The 23,069-nt window shown below is 39.4% G+C and overlaps 2 protein-coding genes across 7 annotated transcripts in view; one reads left to right on the plus strand and one right to left on the minus strand.

Moving 5' to 3' along the window:
- GSK3B (glycogen synthase kinase 3 beta) overlaps positions 1-5,208 on the minus strand; it is a 214,438-nt gene extending 209,230 nt beyond the window's left edge. For 2 of the 3 annotated variants that reach the window (XM_082712161.1, XM_082712163.1), the window contains exon 1: positions 4,928-5,065. In XM_082712161.1, coding sequence (XP_082568287.1) covers positions 4,928-5,015 — 88 coding nt within the window. In that variant the 5' untranslated portion in view covers positions 5,016-5,065. Of the gene's footprint in view, positions 1-4,927 lie in introns of all 3 variants that reach the window. The other variant, XM_082712162.1, reaches the window with a different exon arrangement.
- A 283-nt stretch (positions 5,209-5,491) lies between these two features.
- LOC309853782 (uncharacterized protein) overlaps positions 5,492-23,069 on the plus strand; it is a gene marked incomplete at its 5' end in the record, with an annotated part of 62,282 nt that continues 44,704 nt past the window's right edge. For all 4 annotated transcript variants that reach the window (XM_082712264.1, XM_082712262.1, XM_082712263.1 and 1 more), the window contains one exon: positions 5,492-7,408. In XM_082712264.1, the coding sequence (XP_082568390.1) occupies positions 5,492-6,088 (597 nt within the window). In that variant the 3' untranslated portion in view covers positions 6,089-7,408. The remainder of the gene's footprint in view (positions 7,409-23,069) is intronic.

A 23,069-nucleotide genomic window follows, 5' to 3' on the forward strand; every position in this document is an offset into this window, starting at 1 on the left:
AGGAGCAGATGGCACGGAGTGCAAGAACTGATTTTCATATGAACTACACCAGTGAAATGAATGTCACCTCATTTACTCAATGCCATTCCCAATCAGCCATAAATCGATTTGTGAATCTCTCGGCTCACTTAAAGTTTTGTCCTAGCTCCTATTCCTTATAATCATTTCACAATTAGCACTCTACAGATGCATACAACAAGAGAGCGTGCAATTCTTTTACAGAAGTATTAGTGTTTTAACAGCTCTGGAAAGGTCTGGTTGGGAAAGGAATGAAAACTTAATGAAAGTAAGGTTTTCAGTCTCACACACGAGCTCCCATCCACATAAACATGATGATCTAGAAATTGACTAAATTCTAATAACCTAATTTTTAGATGTCACAAGGAGATTGAACTCCCTGAAGAACAGAATAACTCTAAGTTGCCACGTAGCTTTTGGTTTTAATACAAGATGACTAAATACTGCACAAAAATATGCAACTGCTATTAATTATCCTCTCTTCACTAAAAAAACTGATGTAAAAAGTTTTATATGAGGAAATAAATGATACTCACTGATTTACTCTCCTCTTTTTAAATCTTCTATTTAAAAATTAAACCTAGCCAATTGGCTAAAATTTTGCCAACAGTATACCAAAAGGATTTTTAACTAATTATTTTTTTAAGATTTTATTTATTTGCTTGACAGAGAGAGAAAACACAAGTAGGGGGAGTGGGAGAGAGAGAGAAGCAGGCTTTCTGCTGAGCAGGGAGCCCAATGCGGGATGGATCCCAGGGTCCTAGAATCAGGACCCAAGCCAAAGGCAGACGCTTAACGACTGAGCCACCCAGGTGCCCCTATTATTAATATTTTAACCAAAATTACCATAGGAAGTCCTTTACCTTCTCTTTTTTGAGTAGTAATACACAATTCTACAGAAGGAACTGTACAGCTCCTAACATTTAGACACTTAAAGACACTTGCGTCTGAATGCAAACCAAAAAGAAACATTGGTTTCACCATAGTAAGTAAAAAGTAATATTTGAAATACACAATTTAGATACATGATTTAAACTTGGGATGAATACAGGGCACCTGGGTGGCACAGTTTGTTAAGTGTTGACTCTTGGTTTGGGCTCAGGGTTGTGAGATCAAACCCCACTTCGGACTCTGCCCTCAGCGTGGAGTCTGCTTCAGTTTCTCTTCTTCCCCTCCTGCTTATGCTCCCCCTCTCTCTAAATAAATACATCTTTAAAATAAATAAGTAAACAAACAAACTTGGGATGAATACTTAACCAAAAAGGCAAAAAATATGTTATAAAATCAACTTATAATTTCTGCTGGAGCCTTCACAAACCAAATAAAGGAGGCTATTATTACTATTATTATCATTATTTTAAGTGCAAAGTTTAACAAAGAATAATAATTATTTATGAAAAACAGGTTTTAAATGTACCAAAAGATTAAATTAAAGGCTATTTAAAATATCTAGTTTCGGGGCGGCCTGGATGGTTCAGCTGATTAAGCATCTGCCTTCCATTCAGGTCATGATTCTAGGGTCCTGGGACTGAGCCCCATAATGGGCACCCTACTCAGTGAGAAGCCTGCTTCTCCCTCTCCCTCGGCTTGCAGCTCCCCTTGCTTGTACTCTCTTTCCATCTCTCTCTCTGTAAAATAAATAAAATCTTTAAAAAATAAAATATCTAAAGTTTTTAATGTCACAAAAAATATTAGTCAAATATTTTTAGTCCAAAAAATATTTCCACTGCTTTTCGATAAATTACCATGGAATTATTATAACTAGGGGTCAAGGGTGAGGTTTTTGAATCTACATAAAAAATTACTTTCTTTTTTAAGACATTATTTAATAGCATTTAAATAAAAACCATTGTTTACTGCTCCCCCAAATAAATCCAACATTCTTAGGTGAAGAAAAATTAGAAACTGTGCAATTAATAAACTGTAAAGTTAAATATCACTGCCAGTAACCACGTGCTCTCTGCTGAACTTTAAGGGAACCTACTGTATATTAAATTTTTAAAAAGCGAAATCCTCTACCTTCTCATCTCAGCACTTTCTCAACTTTCCCATTACAATCGACAATATAACTCGGCCGTCAAGTCTTCCAGACCAACAACATCAGAAGTTATTTTTAACTCCTGACTCCCTCCCAAATATTCCCCTTCGATCCAATCTGAAGTCCTGCCAGTTCGTCATTCATGCTATCTCTCAAATGTGTTACTTTCATACCATTTTCACATTTTATTTTATATTTCCTCATGTTCACAACATACCCTATTTCTCTGAAAGGGCTCTAATGTTTACTGTAATCCATTAACTCAGCTGTCCAAATCACCTTCAAATAAACATCTTGTTCACCAACCTACAGTAAATCCCAATCTCTATTGAATCACAACCAACCTCTTACAAGTCCCTTCTGCTCTCCGTCAACTATGGTTAACACATTTTCCAAACTCTCTCTCTTCTTATTTTTCAACTTAGGCCCCTTTAACTCAGATTTACCAACTTGCTTGGTAAGTACAAAAATTATCTACCTGCCACACAAAAATCACCATCTCTGTGCCTCTGTCCATTCCTTCCACCTAGAATCCTTTATGCTTCTCTATCAATTCAAACGGCTGTCTCCTTTAACACCTGTCTTAAAACACATTTCTGCAGGAAGTCCTTCCTCTCCAATCCAGAGGCCTCACTCCTGTATTCTTCATCCCTCTGAACAAAGCATTCTCTTTGTATTTATAATCTTGCAGTCATCATGATACTGTTCATATTTCGTCCCATAACCTGCCTCTACGACTAAATGATAAGCTTTTGAGGCCAAAGACTTTAATTTATGTATCTCTATTTTGAACAGGGGTCCCTTAGAACAGTAGCACTGAAACAAATGTTTAATGATATCCTTTTTCTTCTAAAATGTACTAAATTTCTACTAAAATGTAAGTCAAAGTTGTTAAAAACACAAAATTTGCATTGAACTCCAATTTTTTAAATGTTATGATCTATATAAGAAAAGAAAATTAAACACTTTAGCCTATGCACTTTACAAGAGTTACTCCAACCTCAGTCAACAAACCACATTACCAAGAATTAAGAAGTCATTTTCAAAAAAAACCTCGGAAACAAAATTAAAAGTCCAAAAACTTAATATTATAAGCTATTCCATTTTGCTCTCTGAAATTGATCTAATAAAATAATTACCTAAAATTGATTTCAAGTGGTTTTAAACTATATTACCAAGATGAAAAACATACAAACACTTCAGTACCACAAGAGGCTCTTAAGTAGCTATTATAAGATTTGCCTCATCATAGCTGAAAATTACCCCAGAATTTTAAAATATTCCTTTCAAATGACCCCATGAAGTGCTTAGAAAGCTTGCCTCTCCTCTGAAAAATGCATCATCAGCTGCCTTCTTCACATACCCAGCATTCTGTACTAGTCACAAAAATAAATAATGAATAAATAACTTTTAAAACTGATCTGCTATTCAGCTACTACCTTAGACTACCCTGTTTCAGGGAAGTCCAAATGCCAAAATAAATTGAAATTCTGGGCTCAATTAAAAATGATAATTTTCGGTTGCTTAAGCATATAATCAACTTCACATTACAGCATGTATATATTTTTTAAAAATCTCAGTTTTTCAGTTCTCTCCTAGGCAACAGTTTTTCTTTGCCCTCACTATGCCCCTTTCTCCAGGAATAAGGAAACAATGTAGATATTTTTGTCAAATTCTGGAAGTATGGTTTAAATAAACTGTCACTAAATACCTATCTACAAATAGAGATACTCTGGAACAGTAGATACTTAGTATACCAAACACAGACTATTTAGCACAAATCTGGGACAAAAGTACAGTCTAGCAACAACCCTGAACACAAGCTCAAATATCCCTATTATACTCAGGACTACAGCCTTCTACAAAGCCTGTGACAGAAAGGTGTAAATCCATAATGTAATAACTAAACCCATAGTTTTATCTAAATGTGGGAGGAAACCAATGCAAGAGTATTTTAAATAGTCCTAAGAAGGGACGTTTGAATTCTAGATAATTTAACAAACGCTGAATGCCATGGCACCCCAAAACTGAACTTAATGACGAGTCAGTGACAATTAACATTCAACTTAGTATCTGGCAACATGACAATACAAACCTCAATCAAAACTTGAACCTACTTCCAAGTTACCTTTTGATTAAACAAATTATATAGTGGTAAATTGGTAATGTCAAAACGGGAAGGTTAAGAGATCACATTAAAACGTGTGCAATTAAAACAATGCCTGTAGCGATGCTACTGGGTCTCTACCAGCTCCCACAGACCCTTTCTAAAGGGAGAACTCAAGCCTCGCCTCCAAACGTGAATGCTAGGTACTAAGCAAGTTCATCTCTGAATTAAGACCAAATACTCTGTAGTCACACAAACAAGAAACAAATGTTAGGAGACTGACATTTAGTCTTTCTAGCAAGTATACAGAACTATGACAACCCCTAAGACCTGAGCTAAATAAAATAACCCTCATTCCAAAAGACAAATACACTGTAAATGTACGTAAGGATTGAATAGTCCTCTTTATTCGAAAGAATGAGCAAGAAAATACTTTCATCACTATTTCAACATGGAAATACTCAAGCACTTGATAAAGCTAACTACCAAGAGCACAAAAAGTATAAGAAAAGAAGCAACTTTCAAATCAAATCATCCAAGTAAAAAGCATATTCTCTCAATTCAAGGTTAATGAGACCGGGGGAAGTGGTATGGGAATAGAGAGGGAGCTGCCTCATCCTTGACTGAAGACAGGTTTTTGCCCTTTTCCACTACCTCTTGATTATTATTAGCAGAAGATCTAATATTTTAAGATCCTGGTTAGTAAAGGCTTTGTATTTTAAGGGTGAGGTGGAGAAGGGGTGTAAAATAAAATCAATACTCACTGCTAACTTTCATGCTGCCAAAAGCTGAAGGCTGCTGCACTGGCTTGCAGCTCTCCGCAAAGGAGGTGGTTCTGGGCCGCCCTGACATGATCACTCTTTTCCCGAATCACCCTCTTTTCCTTCCTTCCTTTTCTTCCTTTTGTTTTATGCTGGGGTGTTAGGTTAATGATAAATGCAGCATTAAGTTGTCCCAAAAGAAGATTAAAAAAAAAAAAAAAAGACTTCGTCTTCTTGGCTTTTCACTCCTTTCTGTACAGCTATTTAAAAAAAAAAAAAAAAAACCAAGCGATGTATTTCTCCTTCAAGACAGATCAGTATGGATATTTAACATATAGATGATTTGGGGCTGGGAAAAAAATACAGTTCTTTCCCCTCCCTTTCCTTGGAAAGGAAAAAGGGAGGGGGGAGTCTTAAAAATATATATATCACGTGAAACGGGGGCAAATACTTGATTGAAAATAAGTACTCTGAATATTATATTTTCCTCGGGGATTTTTTTTCCGAGTCAATGAAGAAGGAAAGCGGCGGAAGGATCACGAGTCTCACGCTTGAAAAGAAGGGGGGATGGGAAAGAGGGAGGGAGAGGGAGGGGGTGGCTCGGAGATGCGACGGGAAACGCTGCGGCTCCGGCAGCGGCGGGATCCGGCGGGCAGACGGCGGGGGCCCGGCGAACTGGAAGGCGGCGGAGTCGCGAATCAGTCAGAGGCGGGCGGTGGCGGCGGCTCCTCTTCTCATTGCGCCAGGAGCAGCTGCAGGCGGCGGCTGGATCCAGCGGCCATGGCGGCGGCTGTGGCGGAGGCAGCTCCCTTCAGACCCCAGGCAGCGGATCCTCGACTGCTCCCCATACGCCGGGGACATGGGAACCCGGCAACCGCTTCCGTCCCCTGGGGCCCCCTCCCCCGTCCGCGGCACCAGCGCGGCCGCCCTCCCGCCCCTCGCCTCTGCTCGGTGCCCGCTCAGGAAGTCTCCGCGCTTTGCCCCCAGCCCGGAGCCCTGTCAGCGGCTGCGGGGCCGGCTCCTCCTCGCTTCCTTCCTTCCTTCCTTTGTCACTCGGCCCGGGCGGCGGCGGCGGCGGCGTTGGCGGCGGCGGCAGCACAAGCCTGCATTCGCCCGGGTCGGGGGCTGCTCTGTGTGAGGAGCGCCGTCTGCGCAGCCGCCTAGCTCTTCCCCACTCACCCTCCCCCCTCCTACTCGTCCTCCGCCTCCTTCCTCCCCCACCCAGCCTTACACCGCCCAGCGCCCCGCCACCCGCGTAACAGGCGTCTGGGAATCGCCGTCCGAGGTCCGCGCTTGCCTGCTTCGGCTACGGAGCCGAAGCCAGAGCAGAGCCAATCACAGACGTCGATTGTTTGCCACTCCGCCCGGAAAAAGCCGATCGACCTGAGACACCAATTAGGAAGTGTCGCTAGAAATCCACGCCCAAAAAGCGGAAAATGCCGAAGATAGCCGATGGAGAAGAAGGTGGGTTCTAGTTCTGTGGCTGGCTAGAGGAGAAATTCGACAATGGCAGCAGTGGCCAATCACAGTGGCCGGCCCTTACGAAAAAGCTTGAAGAGTTAAGGACGGTGAAACCCGGAGTCACCGGTGAAACGGCACGGCTGGGCGCCGCGGCCGCGCCTTGTAATTGGCCGACAACTCCGCTGGGAGTGTACCTCCCTCGGTGATTGGTGAAGCGAGGGGGCTTCCGAGGACAGTACGGCCAGTCAGAACGTCTCCTCCCTCGCCAAGGTGGGGAGAAGAAGAAAGAAAAGGGAGGGCGACTATAAAGCGCCTTCTCATTGGCTTGAAGCCTTGGAACTGGAGTGGGGGCAAAAGGGAAAAGGAGGGAGGCCGAAACCCGTAGCGGCAGCCAATCAGCACTCACTGTCGTCCAATCGCAAGACCTAGATGCGGTGTGATTGGCCTTTCGCCCCCGGCGGCTGTCCCAAGAGCGGAGGGAAGCTCTAGAGGGGTCGTGGCAGACGGTGTGTGATGGGTTTGTCTGCGGCTTCTTTCAGCCGTTGTGGAAACCGCAGATAGGGAGCGCGGGCACTCTGCGCAGCCGGTCCGAAACTGCTGCGGTCGGCGGCGCTGGGCTCGGAGCGCTCAAGCGAACAGAGAGTTCAGAGGGGCTCTCCCCACCCACCAAGAGTCTCTCGGCCCGGCGCGGCTCAAATTGCGGGTCGGAGCCTTCCCTCCGCCCGGGATAGCGCGTCCAAAGAACCAGCGTCTTCCCCGAAAGGGCCAGACGGGTCCAGGGCGCCTACCCGGCTGGGTGCGAACTCTCCGACGCTCAAGTAGGAACAAAGCTGCTAGTGAGGCAGCGCCTCCGGGCGCTTGCACCCTCCCAGCAGCGGTGGCCATTGATAAAGTGAGGCCGACTGCGCCTAGTGTGCGCAGCCAGTCCGGGCCTTCTGGAAACGCCCCTGAGAAATGAGCTCATGCTGGATGCGCACGCTCCTTGGGCGCGACTGCCCAGCGCAAAGCAAGCCCCGAAAACAGGTATGGGGAAATGCCGTCAGGCCGGATATCCTGAAGCCTCCGAGGAAACGGGGAGTCAGAATGGCCCAGAGCTTTTGGTCCTTTGGAAATAGGGCAGTCTATAAAAGTACTAGATAAGTAGGTTGCCCACGGAGGGGGGTGTTCATTGTTCTACTGAGAAGCAATTCCCTAGGCTTGCCTGAGGACAGTAAGGTATGGCTACGCCAGGATAGTAGAAAAAGTAGAATGAACAGTTGCCGTCCTGACTGTAATCCCGTGGTGCCTGTAATTTCCACGTGCAGAGTCATCCTTCTTATGAAGATACTATCTCCAGAAAGCACATGCAAAATACTCATAATTGATGAGATTATTTAGCTATTGCTTTGAAAAACTTGTGAGGAACTTGGAACAAAGTAAACTTTGATCGGAGACAGGAAAAGTCTATCTAGACAGGGTTTGCAAACTCAAATATCTACGGGGGACGGGAGGGTGCAGAATAATAAAGCAAATGAATGAAACTGGCCTGGTGTAAAACAATGGAGAATGATAAGAAATGTGGCAAATCAGTGTCCATGCTGTAACTGAAACGACCAGCTGTTAAGCACTAACAGATTGTTGCTCACAAGAATGTGGGTCCAGTGTTCTGAGATACATGTTTTTCTTCCCTCAAGAGAAACCCTAAGGCTGGATTTTTGTGTGAAATGTTTCAATTTTTAAGTATTGGCAACCAATACTCAGAACCCAGTAGGCCAAACTAAAAACATGCAGGAGTAGATGTGGCCAAAATGCAGTAAGTTTGTAGTATCAAACCTGAGCATAGGTTTTATAGCCAGTAGTGGCTCTTGTATTCAAGAACTCTGGTATCTGGGGGCGCCTGGGTGGCTCAGTGGGTTAAGCCTCTGCCTTCGGCTCAGGTCATGGTCCTGGGGTCCTGGGATCAAACCCCACATCAGGCTCTCTGCTCATCAGGGAGCCTGCTTCCCTCTCTAGCTCTCTGCCTGCCTCTCTGCCTACTTGTGATCTCTCTCTCTCTGTCAAATAAATAAATAAAATCTTTAAAAAAAAAAGAAAAACTCAGGTATCAGAGAGCCTGCTTCCCCCTCTAGCTCTCTGCCTGCCTCTCTGCCTACTTGTGATCTCTCTCTCTCTCTCTCTCTCTGTCAGATAAATAAATAAAATCTTTAAAAAAAAGAAAAAGAAAAACTCAGGTATCTGGATGTCACAGTAACGGATAAAGAATGTTAAAAGCAAACTCAGTGCATGGCAACTTTGTCAGGTGAATGTTGTCTCTCCATTATGGCATTATGAAAAACTTTTGCCTCTAGTACCTGAAATGTGAAGCAAAGCTTTAAATCCTGACTTCCTCTTTAGTCTCTACCCCTACTTCAGTTATACCAGCAGGAAAGTGAGTAACAAAATGTTTAGGTTATACAAATTGGAAACATGGCTGTTCTGTATACAATAAAGTAGAAAATAGTCAAACTTAAGGTTATGATTAGCAGCTTCACTATTACTGCCTTCAAATATTTTGAACTGTTGCTGTTTTTAAAAAATCTGACCCAAGAAAATTTTAAGGAAAAAAAGTACTTCAGTCTAGAAGTCGGGCTTAAGGGACAAGTTAATGAGAAAATACAGAACTGCTAAAGTTAACGTTCAGTGTTTCTCTGAACTTTCAAACTCTTGCTTTACCTTCCCACCTGTTGTCAACCACTGATCAGCTTATAATAATTATAATAGTTGATATTTACTGAGTGTTTACAATGTGCCAGGCACTGTTCTTAAGTGCTTCACACACATATCTCAAATTTATAATACTATGATGTAAGTACCTGCACTTTACAGATGCGGAAATGTAGGACCAGAAAGGTTTACTAAGTCCACATAGCTAAAGTAACAGAGTCAGGATTCAGATCTGTTCCTAGCCTCTATTCCATATTTCTCTGAAACTTGTTCCTCACCTCTCCTGGTGTATCTTGCTTTATCTTAAAGTCTAAGCCTTCGGTCTTGAACTGTGTGTGACTTGTGAATGTATCTCTAGTTTGGTTTCCTCCAGTGCTTATCAAATGTTCCCTTGCAGAGATCAGTGATTTCACGCCACAGCAACAGTAAACCAAAGGATTAGAAAAAGATAAATGTAGGAAAAATGGGTGTACAGAACAGGTAGTATAGTAGGAAAAAAAAGAGATTGGTGAGTGGGTCCACAAAATAATAATTATGAATTAAAATAGACAATGAACTAACTTCTTATAGTAATAACAAATTTGTATAGGTTTTGTAATTGGGAAGTACTATCATGTTTGTGAAGTTCAGGAAGTACTAGTATGAATCTATTATCCTCTTTAAAATGAGGAAACTGTATGGTACAGTAAGTGACTTGCTTAAAATCACTTGGCTACATTGTTTTTAAAGATTTTTTAAAGATTTATTTATTTATTAGAGAGAGTGCCTGCATGAGCAGGAGGAGGAGCAAAGGGAGAGGGAGAAAGCATCTCAAGCAGGTGTCCCGCTGAGTGCGGAGCCCAACTTGGTGCTGGATCTCAGGACCCTGAGATCATGACCTGAGCCAAAAATCAAGAATCAGAGGCACCTGGGTGGCCTAGTTGGTTAAGTGTCCGCCTTTGGTTCAGGTCATGATTCTAGAGTCCCAGGATTGAGCCCCATGTTGGGTTCCCTGCTCAGCAAGGAGTGTGCTTCTTTCTCTTCCTCTGCCCCTCCCCACTTGTTCTCTCTCTCTCTCTCTCTCTCTCACTCTCTCAAATAATTTTTTTACTCTTAAATAAAATAAAAAATAAAATTCAAAAAAAGGGAGAGAGAGAATCAGACACTAAACTAACTGAGCCACCCAGGCACTCCCACTTAGCTGCATTTTTTCATTGAAACTAGGAGAAAATATAGATAGCATTAAGAATGAAGATAGCAAGTAGAATATGAGATGCAGTTTAATTAAATGAACCCAGAGTCAACCATTCCAAATAGAAGTCAAAAGAAAACTCTTCTTTTTAGGACCTCATTTATTTAGCCAACATTTTGGGGCTCTTCAAAATTTAGTAAGATATGGTCTCTTTGTTCCAGATACTTGCAGTCAAATACTATGAGATAAACAAGAGTTGTTTATGATGAACTCTAGGAAAGCCCTCCAATGTCAAGGTCAAAGGTTAAGAAAAAGGGAAAAGAAACTTACATTATTGAGTAACTATGTCATTTCTCTCAAAACCCTGAGATAGTTGTTATTAGCCCTTCTTTTAATACACGGAGGGAAAAGTAAATACACACTCAATTCACATGATCAGTAATGGAAGAGCTGGAAGGGCACCTGGGTGGCTTATGGTTGAGCATCCAATTCTTGGTTTTAGCTCAGGTCATGGGTCATGGGCACTATGGAATCTGCTTGAGGAGTCTCTTTGCCCCTTCTCCCACTTGCATTTGTGCACTTGCTCTCACTTTCTCTCTCAAAATAAATAAATCGTTTTTTAAAAATGAAAGAGCTAGGATGGGATTTACACCTGAGTGTCTTTCTGCTAAACTAGTCTGCCTTCCATCAAAAAGTTACATCGTTAATCTCATTCACATAAAATTGTTTGTGCAAGCACACACAGATGTCTGGAAATAATGAACTTTGATGGCATTTTGGATGATCTTTATTGTCTCCATGCTTTCCAGTAATATCTTCATTTTCCACTTTTACATAAAAAACAAAACACTTAAGAAAACACAAAGAGGGCGCCTGGGTGGCTCAGTGGGTTAAGCCTCTGCCTTCAGCTCAGGTCATGATCTCAGGATCCTGGGATCGAGTCGTGCATCGGGCTCTCTGCTCAGGAGGGAGCCTGCTTCCTTTTCTCTCTCTCTCTCTGCCTGCCTCTCTGCCTATTTGTGAACTCTGTCAAATAAATAAATAAAATCTTTTTAAAAATAAAAACCTTTAAAAAAAAAAAGGAAGAAAACACAAAGGTAAGACTGTAGAAGAATGAAAGAAAAAAGTGAAATTGCTCAATTTGATTAGTAATTAATAAACTGCAACTTACACAGGAACTATTAGTCAATAATGTTGATAAATGTTCTATAGGAAAATAATCTAACAGGAAAGGTAAGTAATTATTTTTCGGATGTTGAGTTTTATGCTAACCCTTTCTCAGGTAGTCATTGCAAATAGCTTCTCCCATTCTGTAGGCTCTTAATTTTGCTGATTGTTTTGCTGTGCAAAAGCTTTTTATTTTGTTAAGTCCAAAGAGTTTGTTTTTGCTTTTGTTTCTCCTGCCTCGAGAAACATGTCTAGAAGGGAGATGCTGTAACCAATGTCAAAGAAGTTACTGCCTATATTCTCTTCTAGGATTTTTATGGTTTCAGGTCTCACATTTAGGTCTTTAATTTTTTAATTTATTTTTGTGTTTGATATAATAATATAATAAAGTCCAGTTTCATTCTTTTGCATGTTACTCTCCAGTTTTCCAAACACCATTTGTTGAAGAGACTGTCTTTTTCCCATTGAATATTTGTTCCTGCTTTGTCAGGATTAATTGACCATATAGTTGTGATTCATTTCTGGGTTTTCTGTTCTGTTGATCTATGTGTCTGTTTTTGTGCCAGTACCATACTGTTTTGATCACTACAACTTTGTAATGTAACTTAAAATCTGGAATTGTGATGTTCCCAGCTTTGTTTTTCTTTTTCAAGTTTGCTTTGGCTATTTGGGATCTTTGTTAATTCCTACAAATGTTAGGATTATTTGTTCTGGCTCTGAAAAATGCTGGTGGTATTTTGGTAGGAATTGCATTAAATGCGGAGATTGCTTTGGGTAGTATAGACATTTCAACAATATTTGTTCTTCTGATCCTTGAGCATGACATGTCTTTCCTTTGTGTCATCTTCAGTTTCTTTCTTCAGGGTTTTATAGTTTTCAGAGTACAGAGTACAGGTCTTTCTCTTTGGTTAGGTTTACTCCTACGTATCTTTTTGGTTTTGGTGCAATTGTAAATGGGATTGATTTCTTAATTACTCTTTCTCCTGTTTTGTTACTAGTGTATAGGAATGCAACTCAATTATCGGTGTATAGAAATGCAACAGATTTCTGTATATTGATTTTGTATCTTGTGACTTTACTTAATTTATTTATCAGTTCTAGCAGGTTTTTCTTGGTGGACTCTTGGGTTTTCTATATGTTAGTATCATGTCATTTGCAAATAGTGAAAGTTTTAGTTCTTCCTTGCCTATGTGGATGCCTTTTATTTCTTTTTGTTGTCTGATTGCTGTGGCTTGGACGTCCAATGCTGTGTTAAATAATAGTGTTAAATAACAGTGGTAAGAGTGGTGAAGGTGGACATCTGTGCTTATTTCTGACCATAGAGGAAAAGCTCTCATTTGTTCCCCATTTAGTATGATATTAGCTGTGGGTTTCTCATATATGGCGTTTATTGTGTTGAGGTATATTCCCACTAAACCTACTTTATTGAGAGTTTTTATCATGAATGAATGTTGAGCTTTGCCAGATCCTTTTTCTGCATCTATTAAAATGATCATATGGTCCTTTCCTTTTATTAATGTGGTGTGTCATATTGATTGATTTGTGAATATTGAATCACACTTGCAACCCAGGAATAAATCCCACTTACTCATGATGAGTGATTTTTTTAACATTTATTGTTGACTTTGGTTTGCTAGTATTTTCGTGAGAATTTTTGCCTCCGTGTTCATCAGAGATCTGGCTTGGAGTTTTTTAGGGGAGTCTTTATCTGGTTTGGGTATGAGGGTAATGCTGGCCTCATAAAATAAATTTGAAACTTTTCCTTCCTTTTCTGTTTTTTGGAACAATTTCAGAAAAATAAGTATTAACTCTTTTTTAAATGGTAGAATTCACCTGTGTGGCCATCTGGTCCTGGACTTTTGTTTGTTGGGAGTTTTTTTATTACCAATTCAATTCTTTGCTTGTTATCAGCCTGTTTAAGTTTTTTATTTCTTCCTATTTCAGTTTTGGTAGTTTATATGCTTCTAGGAAATTATGCATTTCTTCTAGGTTGTCTGCTTTATTGGCATGTAGTTTTTCGTGATATTCTCTCATAATTGTTTGTATTTCTGTGGTATTGGTTGTGATTTCTCCTTTCTTGTTTGTGATTTTATTTATTTGGGCCCTTTCTCTTTTCTTTTTGACAAGTCTGACTAGAGGTTTCTCAATTTTATTTTTTTTTTTCAGAGAACCAGCTCCTGGTTTCATTGATCTGTTCTCTTGTTTTTTTGTTTTTTGTTTTTTGTTTTAGTTTCTGTATCATTTATTTCTGCCCTAATCCTTATTATTTCCTTCCTTCTGCTGACATTAGGCTTTATTTGTTGTTCTTTTTCTAGCTCCTATAGGTGTAAAGCTGGGTTGTTTATTTGGGATTTTTCTTGCTTCTTGAGACAGGCCTGTATTGCTGTACATTTCCCTCTTAGGATTGCTTTTGGTGTATCCTGAAGGTCTCGGACTGTTGTGTTTTTATTTTCACTTGTTTCCGTGTATTTTTTAATATTTTCTTCTTTGATTTCCTGATTGACTCTTGCATTGTTTAGTAGCATGGTGTTCAACCTCCATGTATTTTTGGTCTTTCCAAATTTTTTCTTGTGGTTGACTTCTAGTTTTATAATGTTATAGTCAGAAAAGGTGCATGATATGACTATGGCATGGTATTTGTTGAGGCCTGTTTTCTGATGTGATATTCTGGAGAATGTTCCATGTGCACTTGCAAAGAATGTGTATTCTGCTGTTTTAAGGATGGAATGTTCTGAATATATCTGTTAAGTCCATCTGGTCCAGTGTGTCATTCAAAGCCATTGTTTCATTGTTTATTTTCTGTTTACATGATCTGTCCATTGGTGTAAGTGGGGATTTAAAGTTTCCCAATATTATAGTATTATTATCAATTAGATCCTTTATGTTTGTTATTGATTGTTTTATATATTTGGGTGCTCTCATGTTGGGTGCATAAATATTTACAATTGGTTTGTCCCCTTTATGATTATATAGTTCCCTTCTTTGTCTCTTGTTACAGTCTTTGTTTTGGTTATATATTTATTTATTGAGAGCAAGTGGGTGTGGGGGAAGGGCGAGAGGGAAAGAGGGAGGCCTCAAGCAGGTTCCATGCCCAGGGTGGAGCCTGTCACAGGGCTCAGTCTCACAACACAGAGATCATGACCTGAGCCGAAATCAAGAGTTGAGTGCTTACCTGACTGAGCTACGCAGCACTCCACAGTCTGCTTTAAAGCCTAATTTGTCCAATATAAGTATTGCTACTCCCTTTCTTTAGACATCCATTTGCCTGATAAATGTTTCTCCACCTCCTCACTTTCAATCTGCAGGTGTCCTTAGGTCTAAAATGAGTCTCTTGTAGGCAGCATATAGATGGGTCTTGTTTTATTTTGTTTTGTTTTGTTTTAATCAGTTCTGAAACCTGTGGTTTTCCCACCCCCCCCCCACCCCAAAGATTTATTTGTCAGAGGAGAAAGATCAAGTGTGTACACACAAGTAGGGAGCACAGCAGGCAGAGGGAAAAGTAGGCTCTCCACTGAGCAAGGAGCCCAATGCAGGATTTGATCCCAGTCATTAACCAACTGAGCCACCCAGACATCCCCACCCTATGTCTTTTGATTGACATGTTTAATTCCTTTACATTCAAAGTAACTGTTGATCGACATGTATTCATTGCCATTTTATTACTTGTTTTTTCTGGAGGTTTTCTCGTCTTTTCTTGTCTTTGTTATTTTTGGTCTCTCCTTTCCACTCAGACTCCCATTTAATGAAAATTGTACCTTTTACCAACAATAAAAGTTAACTGATCTGAGGACTGTGGTAGGTGTTTGGGGCACATAAGCCCTTAGATAGTAAATGAAATTTTTCTCTATTTTACTGATGAGAAAACTGAGGAACAGGAGAAGTAACTTGCTCAAGTTTACATAGCTAGAAAGTAGTTTTCAAACCTATAACTTAATTCTTATACCCTTACCCTGGGAATTTCTCCTTAGAAAATCACCTGAAAGAAACAATCCATAAGAAGTTTCACAAAATCCATTTAGTGATCCTTTATTCAGCTCCTGATCTCTCTGTAGGGCACTGTGTCAGGCCTAGAATACAGAAATATTAAGATAAAGCCATTCAGAGAGGACTACTGTCTTGTTCTAGTCTTAGAGGAGCTTTTGTGGAGTGGAGACTTGTAGAGAGACAACATCATAATGTCATTTGGGCAGCTATGGACTAGCATGGGGGAAAGATGTCCCAGAGATCATTTTCTAAATTGTGTTTAAACTATTGGTCTCCAAAATTGAGTGTATGCACCCAATAACCTTTTGTAGTTATTTTTATCTTTTAAAAAGTAAGAAATTATCTTTCCAATGATTAATTAACTGGTAGATACTGGCATCCTTCTCAGAACCTGTGTCAGAGGAAGAGGTGTCATATGGTTCACATTACAGCTATCCTAAAAGAAGAGGAAGGATACACAGTTTTGAAGGAGTTGTGCATACAAGGCACCCTCCTGCTTTTTAAATATTCAGCAATATATGGCACTTTATTTGTGCTTAATTAGGTGGATTTTCAGTCATATTTGGCTTTTAATTAAATCAAGCCTCACAAGTGGAAATGATTCCTACAAATATAGATGATATATTTTACTAACAGTGCAAGAGTAAGTGAACAAACAAAAAAGCAAAGATGACATTCCCCTGCTCTTGGCAGAAACTCTTCGTCATTTTACATCATTAGGTAAAAACAGTATGAGCTAAGCAAATTTGACAAGAAATGGGCCTGAACATTCTGAAATTCTTGGGAAGAATTTTGGAAATACAAAGTTGCCATCCACTATAGGTAAAGACAAAGCTTACCCTAAGTTTAAGTATGATTAAGATGTAGTGAGTGCTGGTGAGATGTCTTTACAATTACCAAAATGCTTAAAGACTTTGCATCTGGGACAGTGTTACTAGTTTTGAGGGGGGTGAGGGGTAAGAACAAAACTGTTTGAAGGCTTAATTAAAAATCAATATTTAAATATTGTTTATTGTACTATAACCTTTTTTTATTCCTATATGTCTTATATGTGTATATTACATTAGGTCAAGAGTGTATGTTTTATAAATATGCAGATTATATTGGAACAAATATTAATACATTCTTTACTTGTAGGGTATAAGATCAAAAATATTTGTAGACAACTATTTTAAACAAAAGTCAGTTTTCCAGATGGATAAAGGGAAGAACATACAGGCAAAGAGAAGAGGTTATGCAATGCCAGAAATGTAATGTATGTAATGAGATATTGAGAGAATTGGAGGTAATTTGAAATAATGCATATAAGATTAGCATATAGGATACAAACCTAAAGAAGATAAAGAGTATTAGGTAGAGGTGTAGCTAGGTAAATTATATTAAGTCCATATATTATGCAGTCAGTAACAATGTAAAGACTAATAGCAGCTCAGAAACAATACTAATTGAAAAATTATAGAACTACAGATTGTATGTTACCAGATTTCCGATTCTGCTACATATACATACATTTGGATCAAGACTGAAAAGGAAGATAGAAATTGGAATAATTTTGTTAATATATTAGCATATTTAATTATAGATGAAAAAATTAACTTTAAATGTTTTCATTTAATATTTTTACAATAAGTGTATTTGGTTTTAAAGGAAATTCATCCCCAGATTAATTCATTTCTTCACTGTGATTCACATATTACTCAGAAAGCCTCTGATTGCATGGGATTCTTTTTTCTTTTTCTTTTTTTTTTAAGATTTTATTTATTTATTTGTCAGAGAGAGAGAGGGGGAGAGAGCGAGTGAGCACAAGTAGACAGAGTGGTAGGCAGAGGCAGAGGGAGAAGCAGGCTCCCCGCCAAGCAAGGAGCCCGATGTGGGACTCGATCCCAGGATGCTGAGCTGAAGGCAGCCGCTTAACCAACTGAGCCACCCAGGCGTCCTTGATTGCATGGGATTCTTAGCAAAGGCTCCAGATTTCTCAGCAAAGCTATCCAACATTTTGGATAACATTTTTATTGATAATCTCTTGTAATGTGAGTTAAATTAATAAAACTCATCTATCTACTAAGTACATACTGTATGCAAGACATCACATCTGTTACAAAGACACCTGATAAAAAGAGGTACATGAGCCACATGAGTGGCTCTGTGCTCTTGGGGAGCTTATCTTCTAGGAAAATAAACACCTGAAAAGTTACATAAATATTTATTTAAAATCACATTTTGAATCCATAAAAATTTATGAATCAGAACATAATTCGCTCAAACTGCTCCGCTGTCCTGTTTATAATAAGTGAGTGAAAATTATATTTTCAATCTAAAGTGGATTTATTTTCCTTTTTTTTTTTCTAAAGTGGATCTTAAAGGATGAGTACTAGGATTTGAAGATGAAGAAGAGAGAAAGGAAGTAAATTATTTTGCCCCACTTCATTTCCAGCCCCCTGAACAAACCCCCTTCTAGTAAACTCTTGAGGTCAGTGGAGCTATCAGAGCAACTAAGGGCAATGGGAGTCTGTTCTTCTGACTTCAGAAAAACCAGTTTGGCTAGAACAGAAAGTTGATAGAGAAGACTAATGGAAGATAAGGTTTAAAAGGTAGTCTGAGGCCAGATTTGACAGAGCTTTGAATGTTACACCAAGATATCTGGACTCTGTTTTGTAGACAATGGAGAATTGTGGGAGATATTTTAGCAGATATAAGACATTGTCACTGTAGGAAAGTCTCTGAGGGAACATACTTGTGTGGTTGCTAAAATGTGCCCAGAGTCAAAAGACAGCATACTTGGACATGCTTGTTCCAACCAATGAGGTGTGCCCAAATGGGAAAGTAGTGGGTGACTACCCAAAAAGAAGGACCGTGTTTGAAATATTGCCACTGTGAAGTACACTATGGTTGTATTAAAAGTTTCATATCAAGCCTTTGACAGATCATATATTAATACTCTAATCTTACCATCCAAAGGAGTGTACTATCCAAGATAAAAGGAAAACAAAGCCATGACAAATCCTTTCAGATTTTTATGCTTATAACATATGCCCTCCTAAGAAGGCAGTTTATAGACCACTGTTTTAAACAAAGGTCAGTTTTCCCGATGGGTAAAAGAAAGAACATACAGGCAAAAAGAAGAGGTTAATGCCAGATATGTATGTAGTGAGGTATTGAGAGCTGGAAGTAGTTTGAAATTATGCATATAAGATTAGCATATAAGATATAGACCTAGAGGAAATGAGGGAAAACAGCATCAAATAACAGAGGTATAGTTAGTTAAATTATATTAAGTCCATATTATGCAGCCAGTCAAAACTTTTTTTTTCTTTTTGAGGAATAAACAAGTCTGAGACAGTTGAGCACATCTTCCTATCAATATTTTACTTTCTCTAACCATTTTCTGAGAATTTAAATATACAGTTTTCCCATTTAGTCTTCTTATCAAAAGTGGCCCAAATTATCCTGATTTTTATCATTAAAGTCTTTGGCTGTGATTCTATAAATTTTATAAATATTGCTGGTCTGCGTTGGAAAACATATGAAAAGACCCAATATTGAATATCCTGATTCCACTAGGAAGTGCTTATTGTGTGTCTGCTGTGTGCCCAGGATTATGCCAGATAATGGTGGGAAACACATTTGCTTGTAGATGAGAAACAATTTGCTTGCAAATTGCGGTTAACTGCTGTATATGTTTTAAAACCTAACTATGGCCTGTTTATCTTCGCTTATAAAATATTTTCAAGGTCAAAAGTGTATGGGCCCTTTTAGAATTAAAAATAAATGTCTTGAATCTCCCTGATGGCTAAAGATGATGAACATTTTTTCATGTGTCTATTAGCCATTTGTATGTCTTCTTTGGAGGAGTGTCTGTTCGTGTCTTCTGCCCATTGAGATACCACCTTACACCAGTTAGAATGGCCAAAATCAACAAGAGAGTAAACAACAAGTGTTGGAGAGAATGCAGAGAAAGGGGAACCCTCTTGCACTATTAGTGGGAATGCAAGTTGGTGCATCCACTTAGGAAAACAGTGTGGTGATTCCTTAAGAAATTAAAAATAGAGCTACCCTATGACCCTGCAATTGGTTGGGTTAGCCTGGTGGTGGGTATTAAGGAGGGCACCTGTTGCATGGAGCACTGGGTGTGGTCACAAACAATGAATCTTGGAACAAATCTCTTATAGGGCCAAGTCAGCTGGAACTCTTTTTTTTTTTTAATGGGCGATAATTGTTTTTAATTAATTTCTTTTCAGCGTAACAGAATTCATTGTTTATGCACCACACCCAGTGCTCCATGCCATAAGTGCCCTCTATAATAGCCACCACCTGGCTCCCCCAACCTCCACCCCTTGCCCCTTCAAAACCCTCAGATTGTTTTTCAGAGTCCATAGTCTCTCATGGTTCATCTCCCCTTCCAGTTTCCCTCATCTCCCTTCTCCTCTCCATCTCCCTATGTCCTCCTTGTTATTTGTTATGCTCCACAAATAAGTGAAACCATATGATAATTGACTCTCTCTGCTTGACCAGTCCCATCCATCTTGATACAAAAGTTGGGTATTCATCCCTTCTGATGGAAGCCTAATATTCCATAGTGTATATGGACCACATCTTCCTTATCCATTTGTCCGTTGAAGGGCATCTTGGTTCTTTCCACACTTTGGCGACTGTGGCCATTGCTCCTATAAACATTGGGGTACAATGGCCCTTCTTTTCTCTACATCTGTATCTTTGGGGTAAATACCCAGTAGTGCAATCATAGGGAAGCTCTATTTTTAATTTATTAAGGAATCTCCACACTGTTCTCCAAAGTGGCTGCACCAACTTGCATCCCCACCAACAGTGTAGGAGGGTTCCCCTTTCTCCACATCCTTTCCAACACAGGTTGTTTCCTGTCTTGCTAATTTTGGCCATTCTAACTGGTGTAAGGTGGTACCTCAATGTAGTTTTAATGTGAATCTCCCTGATGGCTAGTGATGATAAACATTTTTTCATGTGTCTCATAGCCATTTGTATGTCTTCATTGGAGAAGTGTCTGTTCATGTCTTCTGCCCATTTTTTGACATGATTATCTGTTTTGTGTGTGTTGAGATTGAGAAGTTCTTTATAGGTCCTGGATATCAGCCTTTTGTCTGTACTGTCATTTGCAAATATCTTCTCCCATCCCTGGGTTGCCTCTTTGTTTTGTTGACTGTTTCCTTTGCTGTGCAGAAGCTTTTGATCTTGATGAAGTCCTAAAAGTTCATTTTTGCTTTTGTTTCCTTTGCCTTTGGAGACATATCTTGAAAGAAGTTGCTGTGGCTGATATTGAAGAGATTACTGCCTATGTTCTCCCCTATGATTCTGATGGATTCCTGACTCACGTTGAGGTCTTTTATCCATTTCGAGTTTATCTTTGTGTACGGTGTAAGAGAATGGTCGAGTTTCATTCTTCTACATATTCAGCTGGAACTCTTAAGTAAGTAAACTATTCTGTGGAGGTTAAGCTTTTAATCTGGCATGAGAGGAGTTAAAGTGAAGTATTTCTCAGCACCACAGAAGCCATCAAGTAAAAATTGACAGGAGTCACCCAAAGAGGACATCCATATTGTTTGCCTTTATATCTAACTTTCTTCCCATGTAAATGAAACCACATGGAGATGTAAAGCATTTCTCTTGATCTCAGTTGATATTGTACACATAGTAGGAACTCAAAAAAATGTTGGCAGAATGAGCTATATGATTACATTTGAAAATTGAAACTTAATTATAATTATTAAAATTACAATTTTATAAAATATTTACATATGGACAAGGAAAGAAGAAAAGTCTAAAAATAAAAGGTTTGATTATTTTGTTGGTTTTATCACCATAATATAATTTATCATTTTTGTGATTAAATGCATTCAAATATAACAGAGAAATGCAGTAGGACAAAGCTTTGTCCACCACTGAGATTCAGACATGTAATTGCATATCTAGCAAATTGATGGGTTTAGAGAACCACAAGGTGATTTGCGCAAGGGTTTTGGCAGAAAGACTGTCAAGAAGTGTGGGTACCACTAACAAGAGAGTTTGGCTAGGCTACTTTTTGGTCGTTTGCACTGCTAGAGTGCACTAGGCTAGTGTCCCAACTAGTCAGTGTCATGTCATGCTGTATCTTAGATGTCACTCTTGGACTGGGGGAACAATGTCTTATCTATCTGGAAGATTCATTCTCTAACGAATGCAGCTTTGCAGACTCCTCTTGGAAAGCACCATGAGCAGAAATAGGAGTGCATTAAAGTCTTTATTATGTCACAAAATACAGTCCATAGGTGAGTGATTAGGGGTTGTTTCCACTTCTGCAGGAAATATAGCATAATTTTGCAGTACTGAAGTCTCCAGAAAACACAGAAGCATTTTAAGTCATTGAGGACTACAATGAAGATAATGAGCATGTCCAGTAAAAGGTGGTGGTGACCTGGTTTAATGGGGATTAGTGCCAGAAGTGTTCAAAGACAACAGAAAATTTAAAGGTGGCCACAGATAAGTCTTGTATTTGAACCCATATAAAAATCTGTCTCAGGGCTCTTAGAAATTATGGACAGGGGTGCCTGGATGGCTCAGTGGGTTAAGCCTCTGCCTTTGACTCAGGTCAGGGTCTCAGGGTCCTAGGCTCGAGCCCTGCATTGGGCTCTCTGCTCAGTGGGGAGCCTGCTTCCCCCCCTCTCTCTGCCTGCCTCTCTGCTTACTTGTGCTCTCTCTCTGTCAAATAAATAAAGGGCAGAGGATTTTCAAGGAGCTGAAGATCTTATATCAGCAGGCAAAGGCAGGAGCCAGTGAAACATGGATTATAAAACCATTAGTAAAAAGTTCATAATGATAGGTTTTAGTTCATAAAAAATATGCGATGTGAGAAGTGAATCTGCTATTCCTTCACTCAGTGGTCCCCATTCTTATATGCTTATTATTTGTGTGAGCATTTCAGGGAACTGAGGGTACTGATAGTTCCTTTTTTTTTTTTTTTAAGATTTTATTTATTTCACAGAGAGAAATCACAAGTGGACAGAGAGGCAAGCAGAGAGAGAGAGGAGGAGGAAGCAGGCTCCTTACAGAGCAGAGAGCCCAATACGGGACTCAATCCCAGGACCTGAGCTGAAGGCAGAGGCTTAGCCCACTGAGCCACCCAGGTGCCCCGGTACTGATAGTTCTTAAAAACACAGGGCATTTTTTAAATAACATGACCCATGAATGGAAATTAAATACAATTCTTCATTTGGTGTTCAACCTAAGAAATAATGGTATCTTCCAATCCTGGGAGAAAAATAGCTGGGCGGAATTTATTGACATTTAAGGTCTTTTAAAGGGTAATTTTGGATGTATGTGATTTGCACCTAAAATACTGTTCTTAGAACCCAAACCTTGCCAAAGAGGCAACTCCAGGGTTTCACCTTTCATGTAGTGCTTAATAATTTATAGAGAACATTATAGTATAGGATGTGTAACAAAACCTATAAGGTAGGTAAGACAGCTAATTCCATTCCTGTTTTACAGATTTTAAAAATGGAGCAAAAAGAATTGCAGTTAGCTCTTCTGGCTCAACTTTACCACATTGATCAATAATTGCTCATTAAACAGCCATAGATATATGACATATAGTATGTTCTCGGAATAATATTTTTTAAAAGATATGAAGGTAAAAAAAGATATGAAGTTATGTTCTGAATAAGCAAGAAA

Source organism: Mustela nivalis (genome assembly GCF_964662115.1).
Source record: "Mustela nivalis genome assembly, chromosome: 1".
In the NCBI taxonomy this organism is placed as follows: Eukaryota; Metazoa; Chordata; class Mammalia; order Carnivora; family Mustelidae; genus Mustela; species Mustela nivalis.